This window comes from Juglans regia, chromosome 12 (genome assembly GCF_001411555.2).
Source record: "Juglans regia cultivar Chandler chromosome 12, Walnut 2.0, whole genome shotgun sequence".
Lineage (NCBI taxonomy): Eukaryota > Viridiplantae > Streptophyta > Magnoliopsida > Fagales > Juglandaceae > Juglans > Juglans regia.
Window position 1 is genome coordinate 175,967 of NC_049912.1, and position 16,409 is coordinate 192,375.

Genomic DNA, 16,409 nt, shown 5'->3' on the forward strand with positions numbered 1-16,409 from the left:
TGAGATCATGCTACCTAAGAAAATCCTATTCCATCCAACCATCCCAACTGTGTCAAACCAAAGAAAGTTTCAACTCTAGTGAAACCTTAAATACCTAGAATTCAATTGAAATTCCAAAAGTTTGGAAGAAACAGAAACCCTAAATGGTTAGCTCAAACCCCAAACTTGATTTCAAAACCCTATTGGATCTTATTTCTAACATTGTATTTAATCACTTGATTAAATCACTTTCACATGTTATTATTCTCTCAAATTTATGTTATGGCATCATTATTCAATCTTTTAAACTATAGAATTTTAATTGGGTTAAGAAAATTTGGATTTGGGCTTCATAGCATCTCAAACCTTAACCAAACTCTTTTTAAACCCCAAAACATTCAGTTAAGGCACATTAGGTCCACGAATTTTGGCCACCTTGGCAAAACTTGTTTAGGAAGTTTCTGCCCACTCAAGGCTGACCACCCACTACTCATGATAACTCTCAAATAGTCCTTGATGTGGAAGTGAAGACCACCTCACCATCACCACCTACACGCCACCTCAAGGTAGCCCATACCTTGGGCAATTTGCCCCTTGCTTTGACGAAGACTTCCATCATTCAAGTGTCATTCAAAGACCTCACTTGACTCTTCAGAATTTATAAGAGGCGTGCAGGAAATTTCCTCATTCATTTCATCCCTTTCATTTTCGTTCTTAGAGGGAACAGTTAGAGTTTTCTCTCAAGCAGTTTTATGAGCTTTATTGCCTTCAGTTTTCTAAGCCCTTGTAAGTATTTCTCTCTAAGCTTCCTTCATGAATGTTGTTCCTCCTTTATTATAGTTTTTGAGAGTACCTTTTATGTTTTCTTTCATGGTCATTGGATCGGTCAAAAGTTATTTTAACCATGGAAATGTCAATCTAGGTGATAAACTGGATAGTATGTTGTGTTTTAGAGTTTTTGACCAAGCTAATGGATAGATCTTGGTCCAAAATTTTTATGGAGTGTTGCTAATATGTTTAGTTGAATGCTTGTTAAGGATTAGTTGCTTGATAAAAGCTTTTGATAAAATGTTTTCTCAAATCTAGAAACTTAGAAACTGGAAGGAGAAAAACAGTTTCTGTTTTATGAAAGTTTGGATCTTTTGTGGTTAATAATCTTACTCTAATGACTTTGATATTTTTATTTGATGATCCTAAGCTTTTTATATACATGTTAGAATGTTGTTTTGAATATTTTAGGAGTTGATTTGTAAAGAATTGATTTTGTATGCAAGAGAATACTCGGTTGGGTCAAAAGTTTGATGATTTTGGCTAGATCCATGTTTTAGTTTATTTTTAGTCATGTGATTTTAAGTTTAATGATTGGATCTACTTTAGTAATAATTTCTAAACCATATGATGTTTTTGGTTTGAAGATTTCATCATGGTATGTCTCTAATTGAATGCTTGATCAAAGCAAAGTTGAGAAACAAATTTTGTTTTTGACTAAGTGTTGGAGCCGAGTACTTCAAGTGAGATTTCGTGATTTTGGTAATTTTTATGTGTTGGTTCAAAGCATGATAATTCTTAGGAGTATTTTGTGAACATGTTAGAAGAAAGTTTTAAATTTTTGGAGTTCTTGGAGATATTTTTAAAAGAGTCAAAACCTTGAGATCAATTTGTATTTTAGTTAAAAAGTTGTGTTTATGTGAATAGGATTTTTGTTGGTTTTTTTAAGCATGCTTTTAAGTATAGGATGTAATGATCTATGTTGCAAAATTTTGGTTTAAGTATGAGTGTTGAAGTTGGATAAAATTACAACAAAATCAAAGAGAACTGGCCTAAAGGAGTTTTGGCCTTGGTGTGGTTTTTATAGTTGTGAATTGTTTTAAATCCTACTAAGTTCATATGCAAGTTTAGGATGAAATTTACATGAAGAATGTAAATCTTGGTGATAATGGTTATTTTCCCACATGTAGAGGGTAAAATGATAATTTTACTTTAAGTTAGCATTTCATGTTCGTAAGTTATTAGTGATAAAGTTCCTAAGTTTTAGAATTATTTCTTACAGTTTCTCGTGTTTCATGCTTAATCCCCCATAGAGCGACAATCACTGTAAGTTAGCTTCTAACTTATTGTCAGATTACTATGTATATATGTTGGTAAGGGAATTACTGTTTATGGACTTATGCTATCCTATATGTCCTGCTACATCATGTATGTTTCTTACGCATGTTACATTCTATTATGACATATTTATCTATCACATAATATATTGTCATGCAATATTTATCTGTTATACAATATACTCTATCATGTAATGTTACTTGTTACACATTATACAATGTCACCTAATGTTCTTTGTTACACTTTATGCCATGTCACCAAATGTTATTTATTACATGTTATGCCATGTTACAAAATGTTTGTCTATTTCATGTTGTGTCATGTCATTCATCTCACATACATGTCATGTTATGTTACGTCAGGTAATCTATCCTTTTGTTTCATATTATGTCATGTCATGTCTCGAGTACAGAGCATATCCCAAAAACAATATTTTCACATCTACCTAGTCAATTTCAAGTTTCAGTTTCTTGTTTAGTTTCATGCAATGTTATTTCACGTTCAATTCAAGTTAATGTTATCTATTAATTTATACTACAGTCAAGGTGCATACGATCTATCCTGTTCTATGATCAAGGCATATGCGCTACCTGTTACTACGGTTAAGGAGTAAAATCTATTGTATTACAAAAAGGATGCTCATGGTGAAGGTGTAGGAGCTACCTGAGTACTCCAATTTCTTAATCAGAATGCATAGTTTCAGTTATAGGAGCTAGCATTTCCAGTTCATGTATTTCACATTCATATTCATGTTATTTTTAACGTTAAGTTCAGTTCATGTTTAGTCTCAATTCAATTCATGTTCAGTTTCACGTTTAGCTTTATGTCATGTTCGTTTCACATCAATTCATTTCATTTCATGCCAATTCAAGTCATGTTAACACATATCATGCTGTCTGTCATGTCAAGCATACTCATGCTCACATTTTGCATTCATGATGCTTTTACTGTCATGCATGCATTTTTAAACTGTCGATTTAAGTTATTTGTTAACTTGCTTGAGAATTATAATCAAATCTCACTTGGTAGTCCCAACTACCATTCCAAGAATTACCATTCCTCTTGGAATGGTAGACGATGTGTCAAGATCTGGAGAACCCACACATGGTAGATTGGACGAGGTTGAATAGAATGTGGAGCACAGACAAAGAGTCGGTGGATCCTATCCCCCATTTTTAGGACGTCCGTTTGGATATCATAATTGAGTTGCATGAACGACTTAGCGAATTAGTATAATAGCTTTTATTTCCAGACTCTAGTTATGAAGTGCCGTCTCCAATACTCTTTATGTTACAGACCAGTCAGACAAGTACTATAACTTTTTGGATACCAGCTATCACATGGATTTTATGAAGCATGTTTATGTTCTAGGATATATATTACTTCTGGTACATAGTATTGCTTAAAGAAAAAAAAAACTATCCGCTACAAATATTGTATATTGTTAGTTACATGCTAGGTACATTGCATCTTTATCTGTCATGAATGAGAGCAGATAACTTTGTGTTGCATGTCCCGACTCTTCAAGTTCTATCAAATCGAAGGCAGAATTTGGAAGCGTCACACTTCACATTCGAAACAACATCTGAACATAAATAAAGATATGTGCGACTACAAACGGTTGCACATACAATATCACATTCGAACATGTAAAGTTCATGAATGTACAAACATATCCATAGACATCTGAATGTATATCCCTTCACATTTGAACTAATGATAAACAGACATTCGAACTTAAATTATTGTACCATTCGAACGTCACATTTCAAATGTTCGAACAAAGGATACTTGCGAACGTATCCTTCTAACCATGCGAACGTATATCTCTTTATGTTCGAACTACTGATAACTAACGTTCTAACATCACATTTCAAACATTCGAAAGGTTTTGGGTTTGCGAAGAGACCCACGACCATTCGTGATCGTGATTCTTTGCTCAAACCCATGGCCACGCGGTGGTCTTGTTGGAGCATAAAGTTGCAATATTTTTAGATTATTATTTTTTATTTGTCTTTGTAATTTCGTAGATTTGTTGTTGGTTTTTTTATTGGTTTTGGATTTTTTTTGTAGTTTTCCGGTTGGTATTGGTATTTTTTTTTTTTTTTGGTTATTTTTGGTTGTGGGCCAGCGAAGGACGACCATAGGGCCATAGGGGCCAATTCGCCTCCCGGATTGCAGACATGGGCACCAAGAGGCATTGCTAGGGTTCCAAGGCCCAAACTCTCTCTCTCTCTCTCTCTCTCTCTCTCCCTCTCCCCCCCTATGTGGGGGGATGGGCATCATAGGAGCACCCGAGTGTGAGGATTGCACCCCTAAACATGACATGACCCATTACAATCTGTTTTATGTAAATGGGTTGAGATAACTCACATAACCTATTTGATCTTATTAACATAATCTCGTATAAAAGTTAAAAGTTATATTTATCAATAGTCACAATATCTCCAACACAATAAGACTATGAACATAAGTCTAAAATTACAATTCCAATAATAAAAACTAATCATATTGCGAATACCAATATCACAACTCAACAATAATAAAATTATAATTTTGAAATAAAATTTAAATAGGTTATTACGGGTTGATCAGTTATTGATTCGTTTATTAATCATATCTTAACAGGTTTACCCGTTTTGATCCAAACTCATTTATATCAAATCTAAATTTGTTAATTTTGTATTGTTTTCATATTTAATTCACAATTTGTATCACATATTATCACTCTAACATACTAAAAATGATATTAAAAGAGAAGTTTATTTTTCTTCTTTATAATTTCGAAGTTCTTCAAAATGGATATATTAATTACTTCGGATGAGAATTTTCTTGGGTGGCCTTGGATGACTTAGGTCTCATTTGGTTATATAGATAAGATGAAATAAAATAATATAAAAGATAAAAGTTAAATAAAATTTTGTTAAAATAAAATTTTTTAATATAATTTTATATTTTAAAATTAAAAAAAATTAAATTATTTATTATATTTTATGTAAAAATTTAAAAAAATTATTATAATTATAATAGATAACAATGTTGCGGCCAAACCAGGCCAGGCGAAGAAATCGAACAATTATTTCTCCTTTTCTTTGATCTCGTGAACTCTTCTTTAAGAAAGTTTTGCATAATCAATTGAAATTTCCATACCTCAGAAAAGCAATTTCCAATCTTTTCAAGTGGATCTTCTTCTTACCCTCCTTTTATCCCATCTTCTTGATCGAACTTTTTAAATTATATAAATTTCAAAATATTGTGAGCGTCGGAATTTTCTGTAAGAATACGAATCTGGACAAATAGAAATTGATGTCTGTGCCTGATAAGGAGATCTTCAACGCGATTGGCACTGCCGATGGGGTCCATTCCAGGGATGCCGAAGACGACGACGACGATAGTGGAAAGAAGCAGAGAGGTGAGAGACATGGTGGTGGTCGTGGTGATGGTGGTCGTGGTGATGGTGATGGTGATGGTTCTGGTGGATGTACAATATATTTCACAAAGGCAAAGCAGGTGGTTCTACGGCCATTCACAAAAGCCAAGAAACAACTCCTCAGAAAAATGAATAGGAGGACTTCCTCCTCTTCTTGTTCTGCGGCGGCAAATGCCGAGAATTCAGGTAAGAGGTTTGGTTGTGTTGGTGGTCGTAAAGGTTGTTACTTCTGTTCCACGCAACCCCAGACTTTGGAATCACCGACTGGGTCTTGCGCAAGCGACCCAAATAGCCCAAATTTCACCTATGACATGCTGAAAGCTTTTATAGAAAAGAATGATTTCTATTCTAAAGAATGCAATCCCCACTTAGATTTTGATCTCACTGCGGGTGGAACAGAATGAAAGACTCGTGTGTAATCATTTCCTTAACATCGTTATGTTCCTGTTGTGTGGTAGTAATTGTTCGGATTATTATCAGTAGCTTTGGAGAGGTTAAAAAACATACAGTTGAAGGCTACGGTAACTGAGCTCATTATGCAATTCCAGGCATTAACTATGTATAGATTATGAAAGAATTTTGTGAACTACTGGAAGTCTAATGCTCTGTGTTAATGAGGAGGTATTTCCAAGATGTTTCAGTCATGTTCCTTGTTAGCTTCAATGGTATAGACTACAAGCTGAGGATGCCTACTGCTGAAAGTTGTGAGAACGGAGCTTGAGTCCATCCAATGTTATTGTGATATATCAATTCAGATCCTTCTTTCGTTGTGCTACACGTCATTTGGCATCCCGCATTACCTCCCATTGTTCAATGAAGAAGTTCAATCTTCTGTTATACGTGGCAGTCAGTTGTCACCTTCCATACAAAGTATAGGTGCAGGTAGCTGATATTTTGTACAATCTCTATGTTTTCTAGAGGAAGAGTAGATTGATCCATTACGGGAGTGGAAGAGGTTGTTGGAAACTTTCATTGTTTCAAGTTATATAGCCTATTTGTTTAATTAATTTATTTTCATACAGCATATATTTCTTAATCTTCTGTGCATTTATCTTCCCATTTTCTGTTTACTTTATGACTGAAATTTTCTATATCTACTCGTAATCCATGGTCAATGTCTTTTTATGAGGAGATTTTATACAATAACAGGAGCATGAATTCAACTTCTTGTTCAATTGCCATTACTTAGTTGGGGTCTTTACTTGTTGGATTTGATGATGTTCAATAGAAAGAAATGCCACTCGCACTTTAGTTTGGTCATGACATCACTGGGGGATCATTTAGTTTGTTTTATGGAGATCATTGGTTTCTTTATTACTTCTGAGGGATAATAAACCTGTTAGGAACTTATCAAAAAAATAAATAAATAAACCTTTAAGGAAGAGTTTCATTGACCCGAAAGTGTACTCTGCCAATATATCTTTATCCAGGGAACTAATCTTGGTCACTTCTTTGAAGTTCATAGGCTTCTCTATATTTATTCTTGTTCAGGGATGTCACTCTTATTAACATAGGCTTTTGGGATAAGATATTGCCAGCCAGCAGAAGTAACTTTGTGGTATTCATTGTCTGTAGTTCCCAGATTTCTCGTGTCATTTTTCACCTAATTGGAGGGACGTGTTCTCTTAAGAAATATTCTGTAGCGTTTTGTATCAGATAATGTGACCTCTCCTTGTGAGGTGGATGGAAAATTTCTAGGATTCCCTGTTTAGTGTTGGCAATGCATGCCAATCCACAGGTTATCAGGGAAATTCTAATTAATAACAATGCAGAATGTCTTAGGCAGCTCATGTTGTGAATGTTTTCTAATCTTGTTGTAAGCTGTAAGTTTTAGAGTTTCATCCTAGTGTCAAGAAATTTTCTGTTCTTCTGATCGGTCATATCTCTTTTCACCTCAATTGTTCTCGGCTGTGCGACTTATTAATATTTCTTGATCAACTAGTCAGTCATCAGTTTGATATTGGAAACCATAAAAATTTATTTGTTTTTCTCAGTTTTGAGAGTACTATCCCCAGTTTGTGGTATTGACATAACTATGCCAGGTGAGAAAAAGAAATCCTCCAAGTTTCTATAGGATGTACACTTTTCTCCCTTTTTGTTTTCTTATTCTTTCTTGATTATTAAATTGCAAGTGACAAGAACTGAATCTGGAACTTATTGAATATTAGTAAACATGATTTCTGTTATGCAAAGTTAAGATTTATTGAAATTTCTTCAAGAGAAATGCTTTAGCCATAAAGCAATTTTACAAAAACTCACGAACTGACATGGCTTGATGTGGTATACCAGATTACAAAGTTACTTTTACTATAAAATAGATCTAACGTATTATATGAAGACACGACAGTTAATGAGTTCAATTTTGTGAAATTTCTTTGTGGTTGTAGCACTTCTCTTTCTTCAATAATGTAGTTCAGAGCATGAGAAGATTTCCATTGATCAAATTTATGGAAGATCCTTACGAGAAATTAAGATTTTCTGCAGTCTGTTCTGTAAGCATCACTTCGTTTCTTGTATCTAATCTTGTCCACCAGCCAACGGCCTGCTGGCCTTATGGCACCACCCATGGTCTTTAGAGGCCATTGGGTCCATGGGTTTCAAAACCCCCCACTACTAGGGCTGACGTCCCTAAAAAATTACCTAGCAAAAAAAAATCTATCCTTGTCCACCAAATTTGATGGACATTAAGGTGGATCAAATCGATCATTCCCAAGTTTTAGATTGGGCAATCACAAAATTGAGAGCTAAGAAGTGCAATAAAGCAATGCAAGAATTGATGCAATCCACTTAAGACGAGTCTAGCAATAGCTGAATATTCAAGATGGCTTGAGAGAAGGAGATCCAGTGATCATCCACGTGATACAAGCTATGGAAGAGTGTAACATAAATTAGGGCCTATAATTATGTTTATGTGATTGAAGGTGTTGGACTTGTTTATTTCATTAAAGGAGTTTATTTTATTAATTATAAGAATTAGTCTAGAATAATTGAGCTTGGGGATGTTTGGCCCACATATGTTTTATTTTGATGAACTAGGGTTTCAAGAAGTTACTGTAGCCGAGTTACTGTAGTCGTGACACTATTCATTCATGGGTATTTTTTGAAGAAAATACTTTATTTTGACTAGGTTTTAATTAGGTTCTGGTTTAAATATTTTTTGTAGCCTCATTTTAATCAATTTATGAAATTTGATGAATTTATTCATTTGTGAGTTGAGTTTCTCTTCTCTTGTTCTTGAATGAACTTTTGAACTTATCAAAGACAAATCATAACCTTTGTGACGTTCTTTCTTATAATTTAGGTTCTTGAGACAGGTTCTTCAACGAGTCTAAATTTTCATGTAATCTAGGTTCTTGAAACGAGTTCCTCAACGGGTCTAAATTTTTCATTGGCTTGATTTTGGCTTTCTTGGGTGGGTTTTCAAATTGATTGTGTGTTCAAGGGATTTCATTCTCACGAGTTCATATCATTTGGTATTCAGATCAAGGTTTCTAATCAAATCTGATTCTATCTTTTAATTATTGCATATTTAAATTTAATTCTAGGGCTTCATTGTTCTAGGATTGCGAAAAAAAAAAAACGAGAAAGAGAAACAAAAAGTAGGATGGCGGAATTCTTAAGGTTTTTGGTTTGATTGAAATTTGCATCACCTTTGGTTTCTTGCATCTCTAAATTTGTCAATTGCTTAGAGTGTCGTTCCATTGATTCTCTTATACTTCATTGTCAATTCTTGTGTGTTTGAATTCAATTGCTTGATTATCACAATTGAATATTGTTATTTGTGATTGAATTAGAGAAAAAAAAAATCGAAGAAAAAAAAAGTAGCATATTCAAAAGTTGTTACATAGTTATAACAAAGAGAAAGAAATATATTTGTTGAGTGAGTTTTATCATCAAATGAGCTGAATACATCTTTCTAGTTAGTATCTTGTTTTCTAATTATTATTTCCCTCATATAAATTCTTTGAGTCTCGTGTCATTTTATTCCTTCCTTGTTTCTTGTTTTTTGTTTCTTGAACCTATTGCTGGTTGGAATAATACAAGGTTGTATTGTCTTAATTTAGATCAACTAGTTCTTAAAGAACTTGAGCGGGAAAACTATTAAGGTAAAAGGCAAGAGAGTGTGAGACTATTATCGAAAAAAAATCAATTAAGAGTGAAACACGAATGAAGTGTCATTATTCGAGTGTAAACGCGTAAAGGAGTGTGAGAGGTTTTTCACTAACATTCTTTTTGTGTAGTACATTACGATGTCCCATAGGAGTGACTCATTACCAAAGGGGATGTCAAATAACTCATCATTTGTGTTGCAAGTTATGCAACAACAGTTTGACCAGTTAAACTTGGTGTTGGGTGAAGTAAAAGATATGATGAATCATCAATAAGCGGTAATTAAAAATCTACATGGCATGAGAGATATGAGGCGATGTGAGTCTAGTGTTGAAAATGAGCATGAGAATGAAGAATATGGTGATGATAAAGAAGATGTAACATCGGAAGTTGGGATGGGTGGAAGGGGCAGACATAAAGGAGTTAGGTGTGAAAGATGACTTAAGGGGAACTCAAGGGATCGGGTTGGAGTAGATAGGAATCTTGGGAGCATCAAAATGAAAATATCATCTTTCTAAGGTAGAACTGACCTTGAAGCTTAGTTAGAGTGGAAGAAAAAGATAGAGTTGATATTTGATTGTCATAATTATTTAGAAGAGAAGAAAGTGAAATTTGCGGTAATTGAGTTCACTGATTATGCTATTATTTGGTGGGATCAATTAGTGACCAATAGGAGGAGGAATTATGAGAGGCCTGTAGAGACAAGGGGAGAGTTGAAAACTCTCATGAGGTAGAGATTTGTACCTAGCCATTACTATAGAGACATTTACCAGAAATTACAAAATCTTACACAAAGGTCTATGAGTGTGGAGGATTACTATAAGAAGATGGATGTGGTGATGATTCAGGCTAATGTAGAGGAGGACCAGGAGGCCACCATGGCTAGATTTCTGAGTGGTTTGAATAGGAAAATAGCCAATGTATTTGAATTGCAGCATTATGTAGATATAGAGGACATGGTGCACATGGCTATGAAGGTAGAGATGCAGTTAAAAAGAAAGGGGACAGCAGGGGACAACAAGGTACACTTTGGTTTCTAGCACTCCTTGGAAACCAAAGTGGAATAAGAATGATCAAGCTATAGCAAAGAGAAAGACCGAACCATCTAAGGGAAAAGATGAGGGAACTAACAAGAACAAACCGAAGGTAGAAATCCAACCTTCAAAGAATAGAGATATTAAATGTTTTATATGTTTGGGTTCAGGGCACATCGCTTCTCATTGTCCAAACAAGCGGGTGATGATTATGCGGAACAATGAGGAGGTGATGATTGAGACTGAGGATGATAGTGATGAGATGCCCTAGTTAGTTGATGCTAGTGATGATGATGGAATGGAATACACCGTGACAGGTGAGTCTCTTGTTGTCATACGTGCTCTCAATACACACATTAAGATGGATGATACAGAGCAACAGAATGCGAACATTTTCCATTCTGGATGCTACGTCGACAGCAAAGTATGTAGTATGATCATTAATGGAGGAAGTTGTACCAATGTGGCTAGCACTACTAATAGTGTCAAAAAACTGCATAATTAAGTTGATAAAGTGACTAAGTTGTGTTAGCCAAAAATGAATTAAACACTTAATTATGCAATAAATTATAAACTGGGGTCAATTGTTAAATCATGATATTTTACACTTAAAAAGCTTGTAATGCAACTGGCATACTCACTTTGTTAAGACACACCAAAGTTAATCTACCCATTTTACCCTTATATGCTAAACACTTAACTAATTGTTGTAGGGGTAATTTTGGAATTAAGAACCAAAGCATGGGATTCACTAAGGGACATATATCCAGTAGTGTGAAGTAGAGCAGCTTTTGGAAACTCATGCACGCAAACAGCTATGGCACGATTTGGCTTCAATGCTGGTGCCGAGCAGCTCACGCTGGTAGGGGCTGGATCGTGGCCTCACAGGCAAAGCAGCACGCGGGAGTGCGGGAACCAGGATCGTGGCCTCACAAGCAGCGCAAGACGCGCACTACAGGGGCTAGAACGAGGTCACGCACAGTATAAAAGGAAGCCATTTTTTCCGTGTAGAGGCTCTTTGGTATTTTTTGCATATCTTTTTTCAAACTTTTGTGGAGGAGATTTTTTTCAGAGTTATAGTTGTTCTGGAATTTTTTTTCTTTTCGGCAGTTTTGTTTTTGCACAGAGCACCCCTTTTATGAGTTGGGGTTTACTTGTTTTAAATTCTATTTTCCTAAGAGAATGATGTTAGGCTAAGTTTTCAGCTTGAGCTACAATATATAGATTCTCTTGGTCTAAACTACTGATTAGAGTGATTCTGATATGATAAAAATCCATTTTATAGTTTTGCAAGTCGATTTTGTTGAGATAAGTCAAAACCAGAAACTCTTGTTCTTGTTCTACTGTTGACGAAAGGCACAGCAGAAACTTGGTAATATTTTCAAGGTTTTTCATGGTTGGTATTCATAGTAAATTTATTTGCATTCTATAGATACCTTGGACTGGAAACCTGGTTTTAAATCTTCATTTTCTGATTGTTAATGCTTAGACTAGATTGACAATTGAGTTATAGAGTTAGACCTCTTAATCAAAGTTTGGAAAATGAGGAAACAACTACTGTAGTCGAGAAATTGAATTTACATACATTGGAACACTCTAGACCATACAAGTTGCAGTGGTTGAATAATTGTGGGGACGTTAAGGTGAATAGACAAGTGTTAGTTATTTTTTCAATTGGGAATTATCAGGATGAGGTGCTTTGTGATGTTGTGTTTATGCATGCTGACCATATTTTATTGGGGAGGCCATGACAGTATGATAGGAGGGTGACCCATGATGGATTCAAGAACATGTACAGCTTTGTAAAGGAGAGCAAAATAATCAAGTTCACTCTTTTAACTCCAAGACAGATCCATGAAGACCAACTGAAACTAAAAAGTGAGGTTGCTAAAAAAAAAAAGAGTGAAAATGAGAATGATCAAAAAAGAAAAAATGAGAGTGAGAGTGATCAAAAAAGAAAAAGTGAAAAAGAGATTGAGCTAAAAAGTAAGAGTGAAAGTGAGATTGAGATAAAAAGTAAGAGTGAATGTGAGATTGAGACAAAAAAAATAGTGAGGCCGAAAAGGAGAGGAAGAGAGAGAGAGACAGAGAGAGAGAGAGAGAGAGAGAGAGAGATGAGGCTGAGGCTGAGACCTAAAAAAAAAAGAACGAGCTGAAAAACAATTATAAGATCGAGAGTTCAAAAAAAGATGAAGAAAAAAAGAGTGAGAAAGAAAAAAAAAACTGAAAAGGAAAAAGAGAGTGAAAAAGAAAACGAAAGCAGAAAGAAAAGTGAGAGTGAAGAAAGTGAGAGAAAAATAAAGAGAAAAATGAGTTTTTATACTAAAGCGAGTTTTAATACTAACGAACTTGATGCAGGTGGAATTCGAAGTAATTATCATGTTTCTGCTAGTTTCAATGTTACTAACATTTTTCTCGTTGATGTAGGTGGAGATTCGAGGTCGAATCCTTTTGAAGAGAGGGGGAATTATGGGCACCAAGATAGACCTAGTCTTAAAGTTTCTTTGCAAGTTCCAGATGGGTCAATTACAAGGTCAAGAGCTAAGAAGATCAAGGAGGTAATGCAAGAATTAGTGTAATTCACTTGTGACAAGTCTAGCAAGAGCTGAATATTCAACATGGGCTTGAGAGAAGGAGATCCAGTGATCATCCACGTGATACAAGTTATGGAACAGTGCAACATAAATTAGGGCCTATTATTATGTTTATGGGATTGGAGGTCTTGGACTTATTTATTTCATTAAAGGGACTTATTTTATTAGTTTAGAATAATTGGGCTTGAGAATCTTTGGCCCACATATGTTTTATTTTGTTGAATTAGGATTTCAAGAAGTGACTATAACCGAGTTACTGTAGCCACGACACTATTCATTCAGTGATATTTTTGGAAGAAAGTGATTTATTACGGCTAGGGTTTTAATTAAGTTCTGGTTTAAATACTCTTTGTAATCTCATTTTAATCAATTTATGAAATTTGATAAATTTATTCATTGTGAGTTGAGTTTATCTCATCTTGTTCTTGAATGAATTTTTAAACTTATCAAAGACAAATCACAACATTTGTGACGTTCTTCCTTATAATATAGGTTCTTGAGGCAGGTTCTTGAAACAAGTTTCTCAACGGATCTAAATTTTCTATTGGCTTGATTTTGACTTTCTTAAATGAGTTTTCAAATTGATTGGGTTCAAGAGATTCCATTTCAACAGGTTCATATCAAAATTTTTTTGGAAATGTTGCATCTTCTGATAACTAGCTTACCTATACTTCTTTGTGGATTCAGCTGTGCAATGTAATTGTTAAGCAATCAACTTGACCATTTCACTATTTAGATTTCCATGATCATAGACAAGTGAAGATGCACAACCCTTCCTACTTTGTGTTCATTCCTGGTCATGAGGTTAGGCTATACAATTAACAACCTGAAAGATAATTCAAGAAACTAGCTGAGGAAATGCAATGATTTTCTCCATGGCCACAATGCTACGTGATGTTTGGTTTCTCAAGTAGAACTTGCAATTTTGTACTCAATTTGCAAATTTGGCATAAATATGATATGAAATAATAAGATTAAGATTGAGCTTAATTAGATCTAAATCAATTTGACATTAACCTGATTAATCCCATAAATAAGTGTCATTTCGATTCAACCAATGTAACACGTGAGTTGGCCCAACTGGTTTTGTTTATATGATGCATCAATTTCATAATCCATAATTTTGATTGATATAGTCTCGCAATAACAGTACAACCATTCAGAGTCTTATAATCAATTAGTGACTATTCTATCCCTACGTATCATCAAACCTGTCGATGGATGGGAATCAGACATTGGTGATGCTCGTTTTGCTGATGCCATTGAAGCTATCAGCAAACCATTACGATCAAGTGATTACTATATATGACCGTAATACTCAGAATCGTCGGAGTCGAGGATATGGGAGTAAGAAAGGTTCGGATTTATGAATTTAGCCGGCTGAATATATATGGTGCATACCTTCTCATTTCTCAGCAAGCATAAGCTTCTATGGTTCGTTGAATATGGAAAGGTTGATGGATGGGATGGGATGGGATGGGATGGGATGATGCTCGTTCCCAATTGTCCAAGTGTTCGTAGAGGTTTAAGAGTTTAAGCATTGATAAAACTATCAAGCATTTATCTGTTCCATGCTTCTAACAACTGTGCGATTAGCTTCAGATAGGGGAAGTGTTTGTTCATAGGTTTGCTCGAGTTTATTGTACAAGATAGGCATTCTTGGATTGTCATCTCCTTGAGAAGCTATGTCTGTTTTATTCCGTTTCAGATAGCATACAAGAAATATCGATCTGATGGGCTTGGATCAACAGGCCAACAAGTATCTAACATTTTCCAAGAAGGGCTAACGACTGCCAGGTTTTCTCTATCTAAACAAGCTAATGGTTAAAGATTCACACATCAGCATGCAGGTGGCAGTCAAGGAACACAGTAAATCACCTATGTTATGGCTATGGATACTACTCAGTCATCGATGATTCAAGCTAAATGATCAGAAGATTCTTTGCAGACAAATCAACGCGCGATATTAGTTCCATCATTGCAGCACATTTGCTTGTAAGGGATAGTCATTTTATTCTGTTTCCTCATACAAAATGGACGCATAGCCGAGACTATATATATCCGTACAGAGTGCAATGAGAATGCGTGGAATTTTTTCCTTCAAAGCTTGTTTTGTTTCAGTTTTTTGTCAATAATTTAGAGCTGTTGCGGGTGTGATCACCATCACTTCTCTATATATAAAGCAATAGCATAATCACTATTATGTTCCCCAAATTAGAATGCCGCAACTTGCAAGCAATTAGTTTGTGTGGTGATGCTTGTTTTCGTAATATCATGTTTGGAAACTAATTAAATTTAAAATCTAGTGCCTCATTCTGGACTTCTGACTGCTCTCAGAATTGGATCGGGGGACCCCGGGTAAAAACACCAAAAGTAGCATAAATGTTTGACTTAAAAAAATTCAGGTTGCATATTATGTGAGAGAGAAGCTTCTCCTCGGGGTCTAAAAATAGTCAAGCTCCATTTTGGGGCAGTAAGCTGCAGTATCATTCCTCAGCCGGTGAATAGAAATAGACAAAATCAATGACCACTGAATGCTGAAAACGGTGAAAACCAGTTAGGCCAGTGGTCCAACCAGGTGAACCAAGAATAATCATTTGGGTTCCTCGGTTTGCATTGGGTTCAAACCAGTGACCGACCGATTATGTATATTTATATTTTTTTTTATATATATTTACATAAAACGACGTCGTTTAACTCTTAAGTAAGTCAAATGACGTTTGTTTCAATTGAAGAGTAAGTTAGACAACACCATTTGACTTAATAAACCAAACAGAGTCATTTTGGTTAGGGCAAAAGCTCTAATCATCCTCCTCCTTGACTTCTCTCTTCGACAAAAATTTGAATCCTCTCTATCATCTCTCAGTTCTCTCGCTGTCAACTCTCCCTCCGCAGTCCTACATTCCATTGGTGGCCTAGAACCAAAAACCGACAATCCCACAAGCTACTCCTTGAGTCCCGCCATCCCCGTGATCATCCCTATAGGGTTAAATATTAAAATTTAATATTTTTTAGCTCCCAAACCATCTACGTCGACTGTCTCCAGTAGCTGTCGCCATTGGCCCAAACTGATGAACAGCCTAGCCAAAGCTAGATTGACCGGTTCTCTACCCTCCCTTCGATGAGTTTGGGCTACTCAAAATGACTGATCGGTAA

At 35.2% G+C, this 16,409-nt stretch overlaps 2 protein-coding genes across 2 annotated transcripts; both read left to right on the forward strand.

Moving 5' to 3' along the window:
• Positions 1-5,153: 5,153 nt before the first annotated feature.
• On the forward strand, positions 5,154-6,551 carry LOC109008306. Its single transcript, XM_035683316.1, has one exon. The coding sequence runs from the start codon at positions 5,392-5,394 to the stop codon at positions 5,917-5,919; it is 528 nt and encodes a 175-aa protein (XP_035539209.1). The 5' UTR covers positions 5,154-5,391; the 3' UTR covers positions 5,920-6,551.
• A 4,858-nt stretch (positions 6,552-11,409) lies between these two features.
• On the forward strand, positions 11,410-14,562 carry LOC118343764. The gene is made up of 4 exons (XM_035683458.1): positions 11,410-11,680; positions 13,087-13,180; positions 13,990-14,057; positions 14,404-14,562. The coding sequence occupies exons 1-4, from the start codon at positions 11,477-11,479 to the stop codon at positions 14,560-14,562; spliced, it is 525 nt and encodes a 174-aa protein (XP_035539351.1). The 5' UTR covers positions 11,410-11,476.
• Positions 14,563-16,409: the final 1,847 nt, after the last annotated feature.

What these genes read in the sequence shown, in the direction of transcription:
- LOC118343764 (XM_035683458.1), top strand. Translation starts at nt 11,477, where the DNA reads ATGGCACGATTTGGCTTCAATGCTGGTGCCGAGCAGCTCACGCTGGTA. An exon ending in TTCCGTGTAGAGGCTCTTTG is followed by an intron (nt 11,681 to 13,086) that starts GTATTTTTTGCA and finishes TCGTTGATGTAG; the next exon opens with GTGGAGATTCGAGGTCGAAT. An exon ending in TCTTTGCAAGTTCCAGATGG is followed by an intron (nt 13,181 to 13,989) that starts GTCAATTACAAG and finishes TTCACTATTTAG; the next exon opens with ATTTCCATGATCATAGACAA.
- LOC109008306 (XM_035683316.1), top strand. Translation starts at nt 5,392, where the DNA reads ATGTCTGTGCCTGATAAGGAGATCTTCAACGCGATTGGCACTGCCGAT.